Source organism: Brachyhypopomus gauderio, chromosome 21 (assembly GCF_052324685.1).
Source record: "Brachyhypopomus gauderio isolate BG-103 chromosome 21, BGAUD_0.2, whole genome shotgun sequence".
Lineage (NCBI taxonomy): Eukaryota > Metazoa > Chordata > Actinopteri > Gymnotiformes > Hypopomidae > Brachyhypopomus > Brachyhypopomus gauderio.
In genome coordinates this window covers 6,459,701-6,478,635 of record NC_135231.1, presented here as the reverse complement: position 1 = coordinate 6,478,635, position 18,935 = coordinate 6,459,701, and the positions used below count along the sequence as shown (strand labels likewise).

General features: G+C 43.6%; 1 protein-coding gene across 1 annotated transcript; it reads left to right on the top strand.

Annotated features, from left to right (window-relative positions):
• The first annotated feature begins 3,332 nt into the window (after positions 1-3,332).
• On the top strand, positions 3,333-9,696 carry LOC143485027 (homeodomain-interacting protein kinase 2-like). The gene is made up of 11 exons (XM_076984163.1): positions 3,333-4,123; positions 4,425-4,798; positions 5,475-5,598; positions 6,269-6,388; positions 6,490-6,576; positions 6,854-7,026; positions 7,165-7,327; positions 7,556-7,650; positions 7,790-8,189; positions 8,448-8,508; positions 8,693-9,696. The coding sequence occupies exons 1-9, from the start codon at positions 3,404-3,406 to the stop codon at positions 7,911-7,913; spliced, it is 1,980 nt and encodes a 659-aa protein (XP_076840278.1). The 5' UTR covers positions 3,333-3,403; the 3' UTR covers positions 7,914-8,189; positions 8,448-8,508; positions 8,693-9,696.
• Positions 9,697-18,935: the final 9,239 nt, after the last annotated feature.

The following is an 18,935-nucleotide window of genomic DNA, read 5'->3' as shown; positions in this document are numbered from 1 at the left end:
ACTCATTTTGTTATAGTTGTTTTGGAATCATTTTACTCGTAAATGTTTGAAAACTATACTTTAAAAAGATGGCTAATAATTTTTCGGAAATTTGCATAGTTAAGAAAATGACATAGAATTCATCTAAAGTAGCAAACCACATTCTCAACGTGTTTGATTAGCTCGTTAATTTACCATCAGAATTAAAGTGATAATTTCGTGCCAAATCTGAGGCTGGATTTTAACTGGCAGATTACGAGCAAAATGAGTTAACCACAAAAGCAATTAAGTCATTTTATTGCTTTGTAAATCATATAAAATTGATCATTGTTGTGATTTCTGGAACATCCCAAATTCGGCACGTTGATAATGCGATAGGATTCAGTGCAATGTGGATATTGATATACATGAACGAAATCATTTAACTGAATTCATGAAGTCATTTAACTGTCCATGATGCCGAAATGAACTTGATATTCATTCGATAATTTACATACATGGTATGATAATATGTATATATTCAGATTAAGGAGAAAAAATAACGTTGATGCATGGCAACTAAAAATATGCCCTGTTGGCTATCAGGGACCAGTCAGGTCAGCACTGGGCTTTTTTTGTTTGTTTTTTTTTTGTTTTTGTATTTTTTTCGTTTTTGTTTTTTAACACTTAACCTAGCGCGGGGTTTGAACCCTCGTCGTGCTGACCCAAGTGCGTCACTGACCAGTGCCCTATCCATTACGCCAACAATAGGGACGGTCACGGGTGAAAATTCATAATGTACAAAGTTAAAATATTCGAAACGTGCGCATGCGCATTGCGATTATGCCGTGACACCGCACCAACGGATAAACTTCTCAAGGAAGTTTCTAGCACAACGTGGACTTTTGCTTTCTTTCCATTTTATTTCACCTATAGTTATAGTTTGAAACGATTTATCGTATTAAATTACAAATTTAATCGGGCGTTTTAAGAACCCATCTTGAATTTACCTTCATTTTATGATTACTTTCATTCCATAAACCCCAGGCGCTTATTTGGATTGAAAGCCCAGTGCTGACCTGACCGGTGCCTGATAGCCAACAGGGCATATTTTTAGTTGTCATGCATCAACGTTATTTTTCTCCTCAATCTGAATATATACATATTATCATAACATGTATGTAAATAATCGAATGAATATCAAGTTCAGTTCGGCATCATGGACAGTTAAATTACTTCATGAATTCAGTTAAATGATTTCGTTCATGTATATAAATATCAACATTGCACTGAATCCTATCGCATTATCAACGTGCCGAATTTTGAATGTTCCAGAAATCACAACAATTATCAATTTTATATGCTTTACAAGGCAATAAAATGACTTCATTGCTTTTGTGTAGTGATGGGATTTTCGGCTCTATTTTGAGATGCGGCTCTAATGGCTCTTCTTACCTTGGAGAGCCGGCTCTTTCGGCTCCCAAACGGCTCCCCATATATATTTTTTACATTATGAATTAATAGCTTAAACCTAATTTTTAACATTTTGTTTTATTATTGACATTAAGCACTTTGATGAGTAAAAATGCTGCATAACAATGCTTTATAAAAAAAACTTTAATTATAACCAGTTATTAAATTACCACAAAATAGCACCAAAATAGAACGCAATAGTGGAGTTAACCTTTTTTCTCAGTGTTTTCCCACCACATTATTAACTGAAAGCTGCGTGTGATTGGTCAGATGTGTGGAGTACACGCTTGACATGCGGGCAGTGGAGATCTTCTTTGCAGTGTTCTCCGAAACGATATGTGGTAGTATAAAAGAAACACCCTTTAAAAACAGGGGAAGGAACATTTACCTGACGAATTTTAATGTTGCATTGTGTTCCTGGTTTGAAAAGTGCTAAAGCAGGCTGAAGTACTTGAAAATGCTTGAAAATGTAACTGTATTTCATTTCACAACAAATAACTATCTGACTGAATCGATGTGATAAAAAGCGAATTATTTCGAATCATTTCGAGTATATGTATAAATGTTTAACTTAATTAAGTTTAGGGTGCTGGGGAATATTGAAAATGGACCTTGAAAGTGACGTACAATTGCTTGAATTCCACCTTACAAAGGCGTCAGGAATGTGCAGAGACAGAAAGCCCTGTTATCTGCCACTATGTCACATGTCAGCTGTTTTTGTGTACAACTGATATGTCAGTTTCTTCCGCTAAAAACAGGAAAGCTCCGTATTATGAGGAATACACACGTGAGACGAAAACTGTCTACTGTGTATTCTCCCCCCTCAGTTTCTCAATGTGTCCAAATGTACTGTGAACATGTGATAACGGAGTAAAGGAGATCGGACTGGCCTCTCTCCTCAGAGTTCCTATTATAAACGAGACTCTCTTGCTTTTTTACTTTTGTAATAAATCTCTCTTTTAACCCCGTCTGAGTCCTCATCTATTTTCAGGAAATTTCCACGACAATAAGAAATGTACCATCCTCTTGTAATTCCAGCGGGAAACTCGAGAGCGCATGAAGACGTTAAGATTGTGTGTTTTGAAAAGAAACTGCCATTAAATAAAATATTTGCTAGTTTGGTAGCTAATAGCTACTGGATCAAATCCTAACCAAATTAGCATATATCTTAATTATATATTAATACGCCAACAAGTGTATTACCAAACACGGTCTCGCTGGGTTATATAGATATGTGTGTTACATTTTTTGTACCTTTATGCGTTTTGATTTTTCAGTTTGTTTTCAGCCCGTTCATAACGTTTAGTATTGTATTACAGTTATCCAACACAACTCCCATGTGCATGCAAATATTCAAATAACATCATGTCTTTATATAAATAATATATGGTTTATTGGTAATGTCTGATTTCAGAATCTGGATTCATTATTTGGGTATCCAATTTGAAATGACTAGGTAATTACTGCTTTGGGTACTGATAATGTGATCGTTTGGGAGGGGGGGACTAGGTAATAATTAGCTAGCTAATTGGAGAAAAAGCAAAACTATAGCTGGCTACCCAAACACGCACATTTACAACATTGCTGTTGTTTTGTGTATTGTTTTGAAATCAAACGTTACGACCTTATATTTGATTCTATATGCTAATAAAGCAGCGCTGCGTAGCGCGTTGTGGTGCGTGTTACCGTCACGAAGAATCCGTAGAATTCCAATGGATATTTCCGTTTATATTACGCGTTGTCCGAGTGATGTGCAAAACAACAACATTTATGTTTGATTCCTAATAAATTCCATCTTGTTTTCTACAGATTTTTCTTCAGAAAGATTGTTATAAAGTTAGCTAAATAAGAGAGCTAAATACGATTTCAGATTGTTCGTTTTAACCGTTATCTACCAGTGGTTTAGTTTTAAAGTTATAAGTAACCCCTAATTGGATTTTTTTGGAAAGTAAACGAACTAGATCTGACAAATATGGCCGGTCGAGGTCAGCCTAAGAGGAGAAGGTTATCATCTAAAGGTTTGACCTCCCAGCTCCAAGTTTTATCCGGTGAGATCTCCCGGGATGTGAGCGGTCAGGCGGGTGAGAGCAGCTACTACCTGCAGTGCCCTGACCATACGGGGGCGCCCTCACCCGCGGATTCAACATTCAACCCGAACTATGGCTCAGCTGCCGTGGTCTCTCCCTCCTCTGGAGCATCGCACAGGCAGACTGGGTTCTGTGCTGCCAACATCAGCAGCAGCATCCCGGGACCTTCGTGGTCTTCGTCCTCCTCTTCGTGGTCTTCATCCTCCTCTTGGTGGTCTTCGTCCTCCTCTTCATCTTCGCCTAGCCGGCAGGGTGTAGACGGAGCGTTGGCCTCGCAGAGTGGCAACGCTTACCGGAAGCGTGGTGGACTCAAGAGGAAGAACAGAGAGGCAGACAGCAGCGACAGTGTGCTGACCCTGGAGGAGCTCTCCGCCCCTGGGCTGTCCAACCGCGTGGCCTGGGACGAGGCCTCCACCACCATCGACTACCATCTAGAGCAGCACGAGGTCCTCTGCTCTGCCTCCAACAGTTACGAGGTGTTGGAGTTCCTGGGCCGTGGGGCTTTTGGCCAGGTGGCCAAGTGCTGGAAGCTCGGCACCAATGAAACAGTTGCCATCAAGATCTTAAAAGATCACCCTTACTTTGCCCGCCAGGGCCAGATCGAGGTGGGAAAATTGTGCCTGATTTAACTGAGGTTTTGAGAATCAGTTGTAGCCCTGATTCTGATGTTGCTTTGTTCCTGCTCTAATAAGATGTAATAGGCTGATATTGACTAAGACTGTGCAGTTTGTAATCAGGGGTCATTTCTCTCTGTAAAAGAGCATCTGTCAAATATAGCAAAAGTAAATGTCTGAAGGGAGCCATGCAGTAAATGGGTTGATGTTATTGAAGTTACGTAGCATATTAGCCCTTGAACGCTGTGCCCACGTGACTTAACGCCTGTCCCATCTTCCCCCATCTGCTCAGATGAGCATTCTGAGCCGTCTGAGCACGGAGAACGCAGACGAGTTCAACATTGTGCGCTGGTACGAGTGCTTCCAGCACAGGAACCACATTTGCCTGGTCTTCGAGATGCTGGGGCAGAGCCTGTACGACTTCCTGAAGCACAGCGAGTTCAGCCCGCTGCCGCTGAAGTACATCCGGCCTGTGCTGCAGCAGCTGGCCACCGCGCTCTTGAAACTGAAGAGTCTGGGCCTGATCCACACCGACCTCAAGCCCGACAACATCATGCTGGTGGACCCCGTCAGGCAGCCGTACGCCATCAAGGTCATCGACTTCGGCTCTGCCACCCACGTCTCCAAGGCCGTGCGCTCCTCCTACCTGCAGACCAGATACTACCGGTGAGTGACGCGGCATAAGGCCTGTTGGAAACAGACGCATGGTAGCGGGAATCGGTTCCACTCGAGTGTGCTTGAGAGGCGAACTGCCCGTTGCGGACGGCTGTGGTGACACGGCTACTCAGTAAAATCATGATAAGCCTTACGATGAACTGCAACACGTTTGATTGCCGTTTGATTTATAAGTGATGTATTTTTAACTGGATCATGTATGTGTGTAATTTATCCAAACACCAATGAATATCCTAATATATTCAGTGCCTGAGAAGTTAAGATGCTCTCAGCACACATAAAAATATTTTTTTTGGTTGGTTTTACGCTTCGGGCTTTGGTAATATCAGTACAGGGTAAGTGTACTGCTACATTGTAGTTACACCATGGCAGTGTTGTTCTGTATTTACGTAGTGGAGAACAACACATCAGTATGTAGTGTCAAGTGTGTTGGTGAACTTGGCTCCACTCAGGTTACTCTACAGTAGTAGATGGGTAATGCACAGGCCAGTATTGTGCTACCAATTTACCAAAAGAAACTTTCAGGTAGTGAAAAAATACTTCTCAAAGGTTTTACATTTTCACTAATTAATTCATCACTCTGTGTTAAAGTGAGTACCTTTGAATCACAACAAACTAGAGTATAATGCTAGACGTTATGATGGACGTTTTTGTGTTTTTGGTCCAGATCGCCCGAGATCATCCTGGGTCTCCCGTTCTGCGAGGCCATTGATATGTGGTCCCTGGGCTGTGTCATTGCAGAGCTCTTCCTGGGCAGGCCCCTGTATCCTGGAGCATCTGAATACGATCAGGTCAGCCCACGGGCCTCGGACCCGAACCTCGCCTTTCTCACGCTTCTGTCCTTATTCTTGAAGCATCAAAGAACAGCGCTGATTTAGAGTCTGCTTTCCCACCTCCTTTCCAGAACTTCCTCGCTGTGTAATAAAGATGTAAATCTTGTTTGGGAGAAGAGTGGTGTTGCTAACGCCGATGGCCACCCTTATTCTAACTATGCAGTTTGTTAGCTGGTCCCTGATGACTGGCAAGGAAGAGACTATGAATGATTTTTGAACTAACAAAACAATTAACTCAAATGTGATCTGTGGGCTCTTTAGGCCTGAGATGTGTTTTCTGGCTGTAATTGGTAATCTAATAAGAGCTCTTTACAGTAGTGCTAGAAATACTGTCTTGCAGTGGAAGAAAATCTCTGGTTTTATGACAGTGGAATTCTAAGCTGGGTCCAGGAGAAGTTCCCAGTACAACAGGGTTGTCTGGTGCAAGGTGTTTTAGGAATGCGAGGCCCTTACTGTGTTAGAGGTGCAGACAGTAAGAGCGGTGGCTTTGTGGCCGTAGTGACATGTGGGGTTCGGATTTTTAGAGTAGTTGTCTTTGCTAGCTCATCTTCAGGATCATTATATGAACATAAAATAAAATCATCCCATCGTACCATAACATCATCCCTCTTTTGCGCTGTCGCCGCAGATCCGTTACATCTCCCAGACACAGGGCCTTCCAGCAGAGAACCTCCTGAGTGCGGGAACCAAGACTGGATGCTACTTCCACAGGGGTCCCGACTCCAGCCACCCGCTGTGGAGACTCAAGGTCCCCCATCCTTCGTGTGCCATGTGTTCGGTTCATAAGAGAACTGTAATGGCACCTGACGGTACACCTGAATGTTTTTTTTCTGCTTTTATGTTCCCCAGACGCCTTTGGAGCACGAGGTGGAGCTTGGCGTCAAGTCCAGAGAGACCAGGAAATATATTTTCAACTGTCTCGACGACATGATGCAGGTTATTTGTGCTCTTGTTCACCTTATCGCACGCTTTGCATCACTGCAACAAAGAGCACAAAGAGCACCAGCTGCTGGTGGAGCATGTAGAGAAGGTCTTGGCTCTGAGTTCAAGGGTTTGAGGGTTCGTGCTCTCATAATAAAAAGTGTATGTAAGTCGCAACAGCGCCTGTGAAATGCAGAGAAACGCACGCCGATTTTGCTGCTGAAACAGCATCTTGGGCACATCGGCACCCTCTGCTGGCGCATAATATAACCTATCCGTTCGTCTCCCACAGGTCAACATGCCCAGTCTAGATGGCAGAGACATTCTGGTGGAGAAGGCTGACCGGCGTGAGTTCATGGACCTGCTGAAAAAGATGCTGACGCTGGACGCAGAGCACCGAATCACACCGATGGAGACCCTCAGCCACCCGTTTGTGACCATGGCTCACCTCCCTCACAGTGCACAGTGAGTGTGTACAGGGCCGTCGCTCCGTCTCACACATTCCAGCTGTGTTCCAGCTCCGATGCACGCAGGACGGTTTGCTTGTCGATCATTATGCAGGGTTCTTTGTCTGTCTCACTCTCTGTCTCTCTCACTTTGCAGTGTAAAGTCCTGCTTGCAGAACATGGAGATCTGTAAGCGGACGTGCACGGGCTTCAACAGCAGCAGAGGCCTGGTCGGCAGTGGAGGCGGGGCCGGGGGCGGGGCCAGTACTGACGCCAACCTCCCGGTCACCTTCAACATCCAGATTGGCCAACACAGCCAGGTGGGCCTGCCAGCACAAGCTTGTAGTGTGTTGCACCAGTGTCCCCAAACCTACAGCTCACATAAAATGACTGCAGGCATTCAGATAAGAAATTACTCACCGGAACTGTGTTTTTCAGCTATGTTTGAAGGGTTTTGTCATTAAGTACATTGTGCCCTGTTTGTTGGGTGTGTGTGTGTGTGTGTGTGTGTGTTTGTGTGTGTGTCCTCTGCCACACACCCATCTCAGCCCATCGTCATCTCGGACACGCCCAGCCCTGCTGTCAGCATCATTACCATCTCCAGCGGCACCGAGGACGAGGACGACGCCAACCTGCCCACCAGGTGCACTCCCCACAAACTCCGTTGCTCCGCCTCCTGTGCCTCTGAGCTCGGTGTTTGCTACAAATTCCTTTGATGAGTTCCTTCATAACGGTCACCCTTCTGTTTTCTCACCTTGTGGTTTTTAAACACCCCTCCCCAGCTGCAGCGTGAACCAGCGGGTGGACGACATCATCTGTGTGACCGTGCGGGACTCGGACTCGTCCACCTGCAGCCTGCTCAGCCCCAGGCACCTGCTCACCTTTATGGAGAACGTCACCAAGTAGCTGGCCATGGTCATGGCCTCGGCGAAGGCCCTGCCCTGAGAGGGCAGGGCACCAGGTGAGTCCTCGTCCCATGTGCTCTGCCTCTCCCGCCCCTTCGGCTCTGTCCACAGGCCTCTGCCGTCGATGATTGTCTCACATCCCCATATAGAGTCGAGCGCCGCGGCCTCCGGGCGGTCCAAGAAGACTTCGGTTGTGCCCCCTGCCAGAGCAGCCCTGCCCGACGCTGAGAGACACAGAGCCACGTCCACCAAGTCTCAGCCTCTCAACCTGAGCCAGGTAGAGCGTCTGTAGAGCAGTTTGCCTTCACACACTGCAACTGCAGTCACACTTCACACTGGCCAATAGAAAATCTTATCTTTGCTCTGCTGTCTTATCCATACTCTGCTCATCAGCTTCATTTAAGATCATTTTCTAGTAGGCCTGTCGGATTGCAAAGCTTTGAGTCTGACCGGTGCATTGATTTGCTGGAATACTGTATATGTTGGCCAGAGTATGTTGCATATATTCACAGTTTTATATATTCACTGTTCTCAGCAGCAGCAGCACCGGCGTCCTGCTCCCCAACAGTCATAGTCAGAGAGACCCTCAAAAAAAGGTTTGTTAGTACTTCACGTTTTTAAATTCCAGTTCTTGTATGTCATGTCTTGTTTTGTACATCTTTTGTGTCGGTGGGAAGTGATGTTGTCAGCTTATTTGTAAAAATCTGGTGTAGACCAGAGAGTAATTCAGCTGGGGTATTGATATCTCACTGCCATTTTATGTCTTGGCTCCTCCTACAGGTCCAGCAGTCTGTGATCATCTCATGACAGGTCAGGAGGCCGCTCCCCCTGGTGCCAGTCCAACTACCCCTCAGACTCTTCTTACCTGAAATAAATGGTCTTTGAAAAACTGATTAAGATGATGGTGGATAAGCCCAAGATCCACTGAGTCCTGGACTACCTGTCTGCTAGACCCCAGTATGTGAGAACTGGAACCTGCCAGTCTGATCGTCTGGTCAGCAACATCGGTGCTCCACAGGGAACTGTGCTCTCCCCCTTCCTTTTCACCCTGTACACCACTGACTTCCAGTACAGGTCTGACCTCTGTCACCTTCAGAAATTTTTCTTACGACTCAGTGGTGGTTGGGTGCATCAAAGACGAACAGGAAGGAGAATACAGAGACCTCGTGGACAGATTTGTTGGGTGGTGTAAAAGGAACCACTTGATCATCAATGTGACCAAAACCAAGGAGATGGTGGTGGACTTCAGAAGGAAGAGGCCCACAATCTGCCCTGTCACCATCATGGGTCAGGATGTTGAGCTGGTGGACTTCTACAAATACCTGGGTGTGCTGCTGGACAACAAACTGGACTGGAAGGCCAACACTGATGCTTTCTGAGACGACTCAGGTCCTTTAATGTGTGCAGCAAGTTGTTGGAGATCTTCTACCAGTCTGTAGTTGCTGGTGCTATCTTCTTTGCAGCAGTCTGCTGGGGAAGCAGCATCAGGGGAGGAAACACCAGGAAGCTCAACAAGCTGATGAGGAAAGCCAGCTGAGTTCTGGGCTGCCCACTGGATGGTTTTGAGGAAGTGGTGGAAAGAAGGTCACTCAACAAACTCACTTCTATACTAGACAACACATCACACCCTCTCCATGAGCTACTGGTCAGACAGAGGAGCACCTTTAGCAACAGACTCACCCAGCTCCACTGCAACACAAATCGGTACAGGAGATCATTCGTACCAACTGCGATCACACTACAACAGCTTTCCACTGTGCCAGTCGTTATTTCAGTGGAAGTGTTTAAATAAAAATAATTTATTGATACAATTGAATGTGTGATTGCAATCAGTGAGTTATTACAAGGCAAACGTGAAAACAATTGGCCCCAGCAACACTATTTTTGAGCTTTTTTTGCACTCTTTTGTACATATAGTCATGTAAAATGTAGGTAACATTGTTCTTTACCACTGAAAATAAGTGGCAAAACAAAGAGCCATTTGGCCGACTCTTTATGAAGAGCTGAGCCAAAAGATCCGGCTCCCTAAAAAGAGATGAAATTCCCATCACTAACTGGTACTTACTGCACTATTACTGCACAATTCTCATGCCACTATCTTGCACATTTCATCTTCAATCTCGTAATTTTGATATCTATTGCTTTCATACTGTTATATTTCATATCTTCAAATCTATTTAATTCTATCTATATTATATATTCATTACTTCTGATACCATAATTATTGTTCTTGCTCTCATTGTAACTGTGCTGCTGTAATAACCGACTTTCCCTCTGGGATTAATAAAGTTCTATCTATCTATCTATCTGTCTATCTATCTGTCTATCTATCTGTCTATCTATCTATCTATCTATCTATCTAATTAGAGAATTCCATTACTTCAGTGTCTGGGCTTTTGTTGTTTGTTTGTCCATTTTGTTTGTTTTAGCATACTTTTAATATTTTTTTTAAATGATGTTTATTTCACATACAGCATCCATTTTATTTATTTTTATTTAACCTTCATTCAACAAGGAGGAATCCCACTGAGTTACAATAACTCTTCTCCCAGTTAGTCCTGGCCAAGATGGGGCAGTCATGGCCTGGTGGTTAGGGAACTGGTCTTGTGACCGGAAGGTAGTGGGTTCGATCCCCAGACCTGAGGCCATGACTGAGGTACCCCTGAGCAAGGCCCTTAACCCTCAATTGCTCCCTTGTATAAAAATGAGATAAAATGTAAGTTGCTCTGGATAAGGATGTCTGCCAAATGCTGTAAATGTAAGATTTGTTTGAGTAGTTACAAAACAATTACATACTATACGTACAACACAATTTTGAATTGATGTTTGATTTTCTTTAACTATTACAGTTTTTCTCAGTCGATTTGGTTCATTTCTCACATCATGGTTTACATTGGCATCACAACTAGTGCATTTCTCAAAACATTTAGTGCAAACAGCAAAACTCAATGAAATACCTGCAAAATCACATACTTCACTCAAAATTCTTTGTTTTTGCCCCAAAATCAAATATTTAGGTCAGTCAATTTGTCAGTGCCATCAGAATATCTAGTCTGTGTGCCATTGCCTATGAACAAGGCAGTCAAAATACTAAGTCATGTTGTCAGTGCAACTATAAGTCACAGTCAGTGTAGACTGTATATTCTGATGGAAACTAGCTAAGCTTTTGATTTCAAGCTTTTGATTTCGCTGCACATTCTGTGGTATATCAAATACGTTACACACACACAAACTTACACGGAACACAAAGTTACACATGACTATGTGGGAGACTGATAGCAAGAAATTGGACTGGAATCAAATTTGTACAGCAATATTGTTTGACTGTATTGTTTGCACTGCAATTTGTTGACAAAAACAAATCTGATTGAAATTCAGAAAAGACCGACAACTGACTGGAAAAACTGCAAAATTAAAAACTTACTCTACACATTCAAAACAACCTGAGCACATACAGCCTCCTCTTGTTGTGTGAAAATGTAACCTCTGCCTCCCTATGAGCTAGTCTCGATATCCTATATGGTATAAGAATGCAAAAATGCAACAAAAAAAAGAATAACATGTCAGAATGTATGTCAATGTGCAGCATTACAGCAGAGAGCACGTTTCTGAATTACATACATACATGTTTTCTCTATGAAATGTTTGAACAATTGAAGATACAGTTGTTCTTCCAATATTCAGCTGCACCCAGCGACCAGCTTCAGCCATTGTGAGACCATGATTTACATGTAAAACATGGTCCACAATTGTTGCCCTTACTGTATTTCACTGTTTTGTCCCCTCAGCCTTACACCACACAGTCTTACCCCTCTACACCACAGTCTTACCCCTCTACACCACACAGTCTTACCCCTCTACACCACACAGTCTTACCCCTCTACACCACAGTCTTACTCCTCTACACCACACAGTCTTACCCCTCTACACCACACAGTCTTACCCCTCTACACCACAGTCTTACCCCTCTACACCACACAGTCTTACCCCTCTACACCAGTCTTACTCCTCTACACCACACAGTCTTACCCCTCTACACCACAGTCTTACCCCTCTACACCACACAGTCTTACCCCTCTACACCACAGTCTTACCCCTCTACACCACACAGTCTTACCCCTCTACACCACACAGTCTTACCCCTCTACACCACAGTCTTACCCTTCTACACCACAGTCTTACCCCTCTACACCACACAGTCTTACCCCTCTACACCACACAGTCTTACCCCTCTACACCACACAGTCTTACTCCTTTTCTTGGCTGTTCACCCTGTACATGGCCTTGTCTTTCCATTATGAAAATTACTTTCCATTACTTTGTGATACTGCAGTGTTTAGCATCTATAAATGTTTGCCAATTACAGTAAAGGTTCATGAGACGCACCTCTGACCTATGGTTGAGACCATTGGTTGATCTAAACCTTCACAAATTCCCTTTCTTACCGTAACTGAATGTTCACTTGCAAACAATTTAATCAAATTAGGATAAATTACCAAAATGTAACAAACAAAATTAACTAAATAAATAAATGTAAAATGATGCCTTAGAGGTTATGACAACATGTTCAGCACTTTTGCATATAATGACCTAGGCGATGACCTATAGACTAAATGTTTGAGAGGGTAAGACAATTCATCCATACAACACATTTTGATAAACATGTCATAAGCAACTGATAATGTAAAAAACAACAGACAACTGTCCATGTCCATTTGCAATATGTACAAAAGCATTTGCAAAATGTTAAACACAAGGAGAAATGCAATTATGATGTGCACAAATGAGATGTGGGGACTGAATGAACAGCTTTGAGAAGTTTAATTTTGATCTGAGAAATGAACCAAATCGACTGAGAAAAACTAAGCGATACTAAGGAGTCTAAGTTTAAGACAGCTTGACACTCATTCCAAACATAAGGCGCATACGATTAAAAAAAGCCATTTTACCCAACTCTGTTCTTTCTAATGGGGTATCTAAGAGCAACTTATTTTGTGATTTTGTATTATAAAAATTTGATTAATTAGATTGAAATGAAAGTAGATTAGAAATATATAAAGGTATTTCCCCCATTAGGGCAAAATAAAATAATAAAATCAATACATGATGCAAAATGCAATAAAAAAATTCAATACATGATACTTCCTTCTAATAATTCTATCCGCTGAATTTCTGTGACATTACATGTACACCATATACATCCTGTGTGTGGGGCGCCGAACTAATGCCTGTCTGTTAAACTTTTGGGAAGCACGTGACTTGGCAACTTTTAATTGGTTGCCTTGAAGTTTGTGGCGGAGAGCTGGCACACCGTACACGCCTACTTTTTCGGTAGCCTATCAGTATATTATATATTATTATATAATATATGTAATAGGATTATTATATAATATATATAATATTTCACCTTATGTGATTGGATTATTCTCGATGATTTCCGTTAGTGTTCGGACAGCTCTTTAGGTGAACAACTGGACGGGAAGATTTAACCCGTCGAATAGTTTACATTTCTTCCGAAGGATGTAAAATTCAGTTTTATCCTTCTAAACAACCCCCTTCACCAGGCGTTCGGTTGAAGAATAAAAATGATTTTATTTTAGGGCTCGTACGGCTGCTTGAAATTCTAGCAAATACTTGAATTTTAATGTTGCATTTTCCAGATTTAAAAAAGTGCTGGATGCCCTATTAAAGACTGTGTAAACATCGCTTTAATTTCATAACACACTATAGGATTAGGTAGAACAGGGGTCGGCAACATTTGAGACATGGAGTGCCAACTTTAACATGTCCAGTCAATGAGTGTGCCACTATGGCGGCGAGTTTAAATTGTTGACCGAGGGGAGGAGGGGGGTGTAAATGGACACAAATTAAGTATTATATCGCGATCGATCGCTAAGTATAAACGCCTCCGCCGTTCGCGTGAGGTGTGCGTGCGGAGTCGCGCGCTACGGTCACTCGCGAAAGTATAATCCATTAATATAACAATTTATATTAAAATATATATTTTTGCTGATGCTGGTCCAGCGTGTCGTGTGCAAGTGATTATGGCTCGGCGTGCCAATGGTGGCACGCGTGCCATAGGTTGCCGACCCCTGCTGTAGAATATCTACTTTAATGAATTCACTGAAAAACATCTACTTAGTGTAACTAAGTAACTTAGTGTAACAGGGGTGTCAAACTCATTTTCACCGCGGGCCACATCGACATAATCGTTACCCACGGAGGGCCATATGCAGGGCCGGCGCCACGGGGGGGCGAATGGGGGCGTCGCCCCCTCAGGCGAGGTGTCCCGCCCCCTCAATGTAAAAAATAAGACCCATTTATCTTACAACAATCGCTACATGGTGCCCCCTCCGCCGCTCGACAATCGTTACACGCACCCCCCCCCCCCCCCGCCCCCCGCTCAACAACTTACGTTCGCCACCCCCCCCCCCCACCCCCCCCCCCCCCCCCGCTCAACAACTTACGTTCGCCCCCCCGAAATTTTATGACGCCCCCTCACTGTATATGTTCTGGCGCCGGCCCTGGCCATATGTAACTTATAAATGTACCTACTCCTTAATGTTAAATACCTCTACTACTTTGTCTTAGTAGTGTGGCATGGTTTGGGAGAGGAGTGCTAGCAGTGGCGGACTTAGCAATTTGGGGGCTCAAGGCGAATTTAGCTAGGGGGCCCATCAACATTAATATGCGAGAAATAAGTTCAGGTTCACACTACACGATTTTAGGCTGGTTTTTCAGTCGCCGACTGTTTTTGTAGATCGCCGACAGAAACTGTGGTCGGAGGCAAATCGGGGATCATTCGGCGCTCGCTCAGTCGTGTAGTGTGAACTGCTGAAAGACGCTCGCCGAGCCGTCGCCGAGTGGTCGCCAACTCATCGCAGACGACCGGCAGATATCTAGCATGTTTAATATGTAGCCCAGTCGGCGACTGAGAGTCAACAGCAGCGTCTAGCTTCATACAACTTTACTACAACACTGTGTTTAAGTTACTGTGACAGCACTGGAGAAATAGTGCGATTGACTATATCTGTGTTCACTGCAACGGAGAGATGAAATAATTCTGGCAATTTGGGACTATGGAGTGGTTAAACGGTACAAAAAATAATAATAATAACGAAAATGTGGAGTACATGTACATTGTTTTTATCTTCTTCGTGGTGTTGCTGGTTCTCGCGAGTGTTTTGTTTTCGTGTTCTCGTGTTTTTGGACGGCAGCCAGATGAGTCGGCGATTCCCAAGTCGTGTAATTCGTGAGCCCGCGTCGCCGATCAGTCATATAGTGTGAAAGCCACAACAACTGAGAGACTCGCGATTACAGCACAACCAGTCGTGTAGTGCGAACGGCACAAAAACCTGACGACTGAAAAGTCGTGTAGTGTGAACCTGGCTTTAGCTAGACAAGGGGGCCCTACAGTGGGAGGGGCCCAAGGCAATTGCCTAGCAACGCCTCTATGCAAAGACCGCCTCTGAGTGCTAGAACTACCACTAACAAGCTTAGTTGAAGAGTTTAAATGTGCCAAGGTAGGCCGAGAAATGTTGTTGATAGGGTCGAAAGATGCACTGATCAAAGCAGCGGCACCGGTGACACGTACAGGAAGAAAGTGGAATTCCCAAGAGGCAACTCAGGCAGCAAAGAGGGCATTGGAGCATAGAGATGTTGTAGGGCAGGTGCAAAATGGTAGGGCAGGACTAGGGTCAGGTGATACATGGAGGGCATTCAGCCACATCTCCTGAGAGAAGGCGAATGGTGACTGGTTTTATTCGAGAGCAGGAGGAGGAAGTAAGACGGGCAAAAGCTGCAGGACAGAGTAAGCAGGGTCAGTGGATGAAATGGGAAAGTGTGGAGAAGAGGAGAATCACCTGGCGAGAGTTGTGGGCATTGGATGAGAGTCGTATAAAGTTTCTTGTGGGAGCTACTTATGATGTGCTTCCAACTCCACAAAACCTTGGGCAGTGGTTAGGTGAGGATTCAACTTGTAAGCTATGTGCAGGAAGTGGTACATTGAAGCACATCCTGTCGGCATGCAAGGTGAGTTTGTCACAGGGACGTTATACATGGAGGCATAATCAGGTACTTAAATCATTGGCAGGTGCACTTGATAAGAAGCGGTAGGAAGTTAATGGCATGCCAGTTGCTAGTTCCAATAGAGTAATTAGGTTTGTGTGTGAGGGGCAGCATAGCAAGGAGCCAGCACAGTCTTCAAAAGTTGGCGGTAAGTGGGCTGATGCAAGAGATTGGAAACTGTTGGTTGATGTAGGCTGTAAATTGTAGGTCCCAGAGTGTATTGTAGTCACAAACTTGAGGCCAGATGTTGTGTTGTATTCTGAAAGTAAGCGGATAGTGTATTTCATAGAGCTAACTGTTCCATTTGAGGATGAAGTTGATGCAGCATATGAAAGGAAAAGCTTGAAGTATGCAGATTTGGTGGCTGAGGTAAGAGAGCGGGGCTGGCAAGCACATATTAGACCCGTAGAGGTAGGGGCTAGGGATTTTGTGGCAAAGTCTGCCACAAGGCTACTGGCTGAGTTTGGATTTAGAGGCTGTGTGATGAGAGCAGTGGTAAAGGAGTTGTCAGCAGTAGCTGAGAGATCTAGTCAGTGGGTGTGGCTAAGAAGGGCTGAGGTTAAGTGGGGTAAGGATCGTACTTGAAGAGATAAATAGTTTGGTGTGTGTGATGTTGGGATATGGGTAGGATTGTCACTTGGCTTTTCCGATAGCCGTCGGGTAGCAGGGTTGTTGGTAAATTTGGTGATGGGCTACATTGTGAGTTTGGCGGGGGGTGGGTCTGGGATGCCAGACTCAACTGATGAGCCTTTTGGAGGTGTTGGGGGCTCAATTCATCGAAACACCAATGAAGGGAGGTGCCTTCCTGATGACCCCAAGGAAAAGCTTGCAAGGTATTGTGTGTCCATGTCACTTGTTTTGAAGGTCAGTCCAAGTTTGTTTGGTGGTCTGAGTACTTGGCAGTTGAGGCAATGGACCATGCTTTCACGGGAATGCTTGTGTTTTTAATATGTTATTTTTTACGTTCAAGATTCCCCTTCCACTGACGAGGCGAGCAGAGGCGGTCTTTGCATAGAGGCGTTCCTAGGCAATTGCCTTGGGCCCCTCCCACTGCAGCCCACTGTAGGGGCCCCCTGACTAGCTAACTTAAGCCTGGTTTCTACTTTCGCGAGTGACCGTAGCGCGCGACTCTGCCCACCTCGCGCGACCCTGCGCACGGTGGAAGCGTTTATACTTTCCGCGTGCAGTATTCTCCGAAACGATACGTGGTAGTGTAAAGAAACACCCCTCAGAAACAGGGGAATGAACATTTACCTGACCAATTTTAATGTTGCTTTGTGTTTCAGGTTTAAATGTGCTGGAATTTAGGCTAAAGTACTTGAAAATGCTTGAAATTGTAACTACTTCGTTTCACAACAAATAGCTGTCTGACTGAACTGTTTTCTTGTATTACGTTAACAAATACGAGCCTCTTGTCGCCGCTCTCGACGCGTCAGGTATAAACCAGGCTTTATTTCTCGCATATTAATGTTAATGGGCCCCCTAGCTAAATTCGCCTTGAGCCCCCAAATTGCTAAGTCCGCCACTGGAGGCGAGCGGAGTTGGCGGAAAATGTTTCCTTCAACCGGGCTTTCCTCTGGGTGCTTGGTGAACTTGTGAACACCATGCGAGACAGACGCCAGTAAAAGCACACAAAATGTTGCTTGTAGTACTATAAATATTTATTTCATATAAAGCTATACGTTATTTTTAGGTAATTTGCTTTTTGCACTTTTTTTTAACTATAACTATTATTTACATATGTTGTACTTTAAATATCTATATTTCATAATAAAGTTTGATTTCATTTGATTGTATGACTGATGCTTTTTATGCAGGGTGTGTTCAGCCTGTTTGAGTAATACCAAATTATCAATAATTAGAGCAACCACATACAATAATGAAGATAAAGATAAATAAGATACAATAATGGTATGTGTTAAGGGGCATTGACTGGTGTTGTGGTCGCATACAAATGATGTCACGACACTACAACCCGCGCACCAACAGCGACTCCACCCACATTGTGGTGGTCCACCATTGTAATGGAAACACAACGCGACCGTACCATTCCGTTGCGAATCGAACCGTACCGCGCCAAGCAGGCCCTAGTGGAAATGCGCTAATAGTGCGCTGTGCTTCTGGATCCTTGTCGAGCCAGTATCAGATTGTAGCTGCTGCTGTGTTCTGTTCAAGCAACTAGTGTGTGCATAGGGTGTGTGAAATTTATCTTGTCTTCTTAGTAGTATTGTGTAGTTGAGACGATGGGTCATGGGCATAGTAGTAGGTATTATTGGATCATAATCGTTGGTTAATACATCCTAGCCAAGCCTGTTGCATGACTTCAGATGTTAGGTGCAGGATTTTATCATCTTCCTGTATTATGTTACTCTGAATTTATTACTTATTCAAGTTACAAATATTTACGTAAATGTAAAAAAATGTTTGCTTGTTGCTGTTATTATAACATAAATCCTTTAAATTTGTTAGGTTATGAAACCCACATTACTCCATCGATCAACGATCAAACTATCCAAGTGAATAAAGAAAAATGGATCAAATATATCACATTTACTTAGTTCAAAACTTGAAATATCAAATTACTGTGAAAATAGCGATTGCTTCAAAAATGCTCCCTTTGAAAAAGACTGAAGCGCTGCGTTTTCTTTAGCCACAACAATGCAGTTTTTACTGCCGTTTCGTTTGTGGTTGTGAACATATTCTGTTGCAATCGTAGTTTGCGTTTTAATTCTTTGACAATTTGTCGTTTTTCTTGATGGCTAATTTTGGCATACTTAGCTCAGTGTTTGGTCAATTGAGAACTATGGCAAGACTGTAATAAGCATGTTATGACTTTGGAATTGGTGTTTTAAAAGGGGGTGAGCAGTGTAAAAAGTATGTTTATGCTACCCAATAAAAAGTGAAGAATTCCAATTATTCTCTTTCACACAGGGAAACTTGTCATTCACAAACTCTT

Bases quoted from the DNA above. Each gene is read 5' to 3' on its own strand.
- LOC143485027 (XM_076984163.1), top strand. From the start codon at position 3,404: ATGGCCGGTCGAGGTCAGCCTAAGAGGAGAAGGTTATCATCTAAAGGT. The intron at 5,599-6,268 runs GTCAGCCCACGG...CTGTCGCCGCAG, and splicing joins GAGCATCTGAATACGATCAG to ATCCGTTACATCTCCCAGAC. The intron at 7,027-7,164 runs GTGAGTGTGTAC...CTCACTTTGCAG, and splicing joins CACCTCCCTCACAGTGCACA to TGTAAAGTCCTGCTTGCAGA.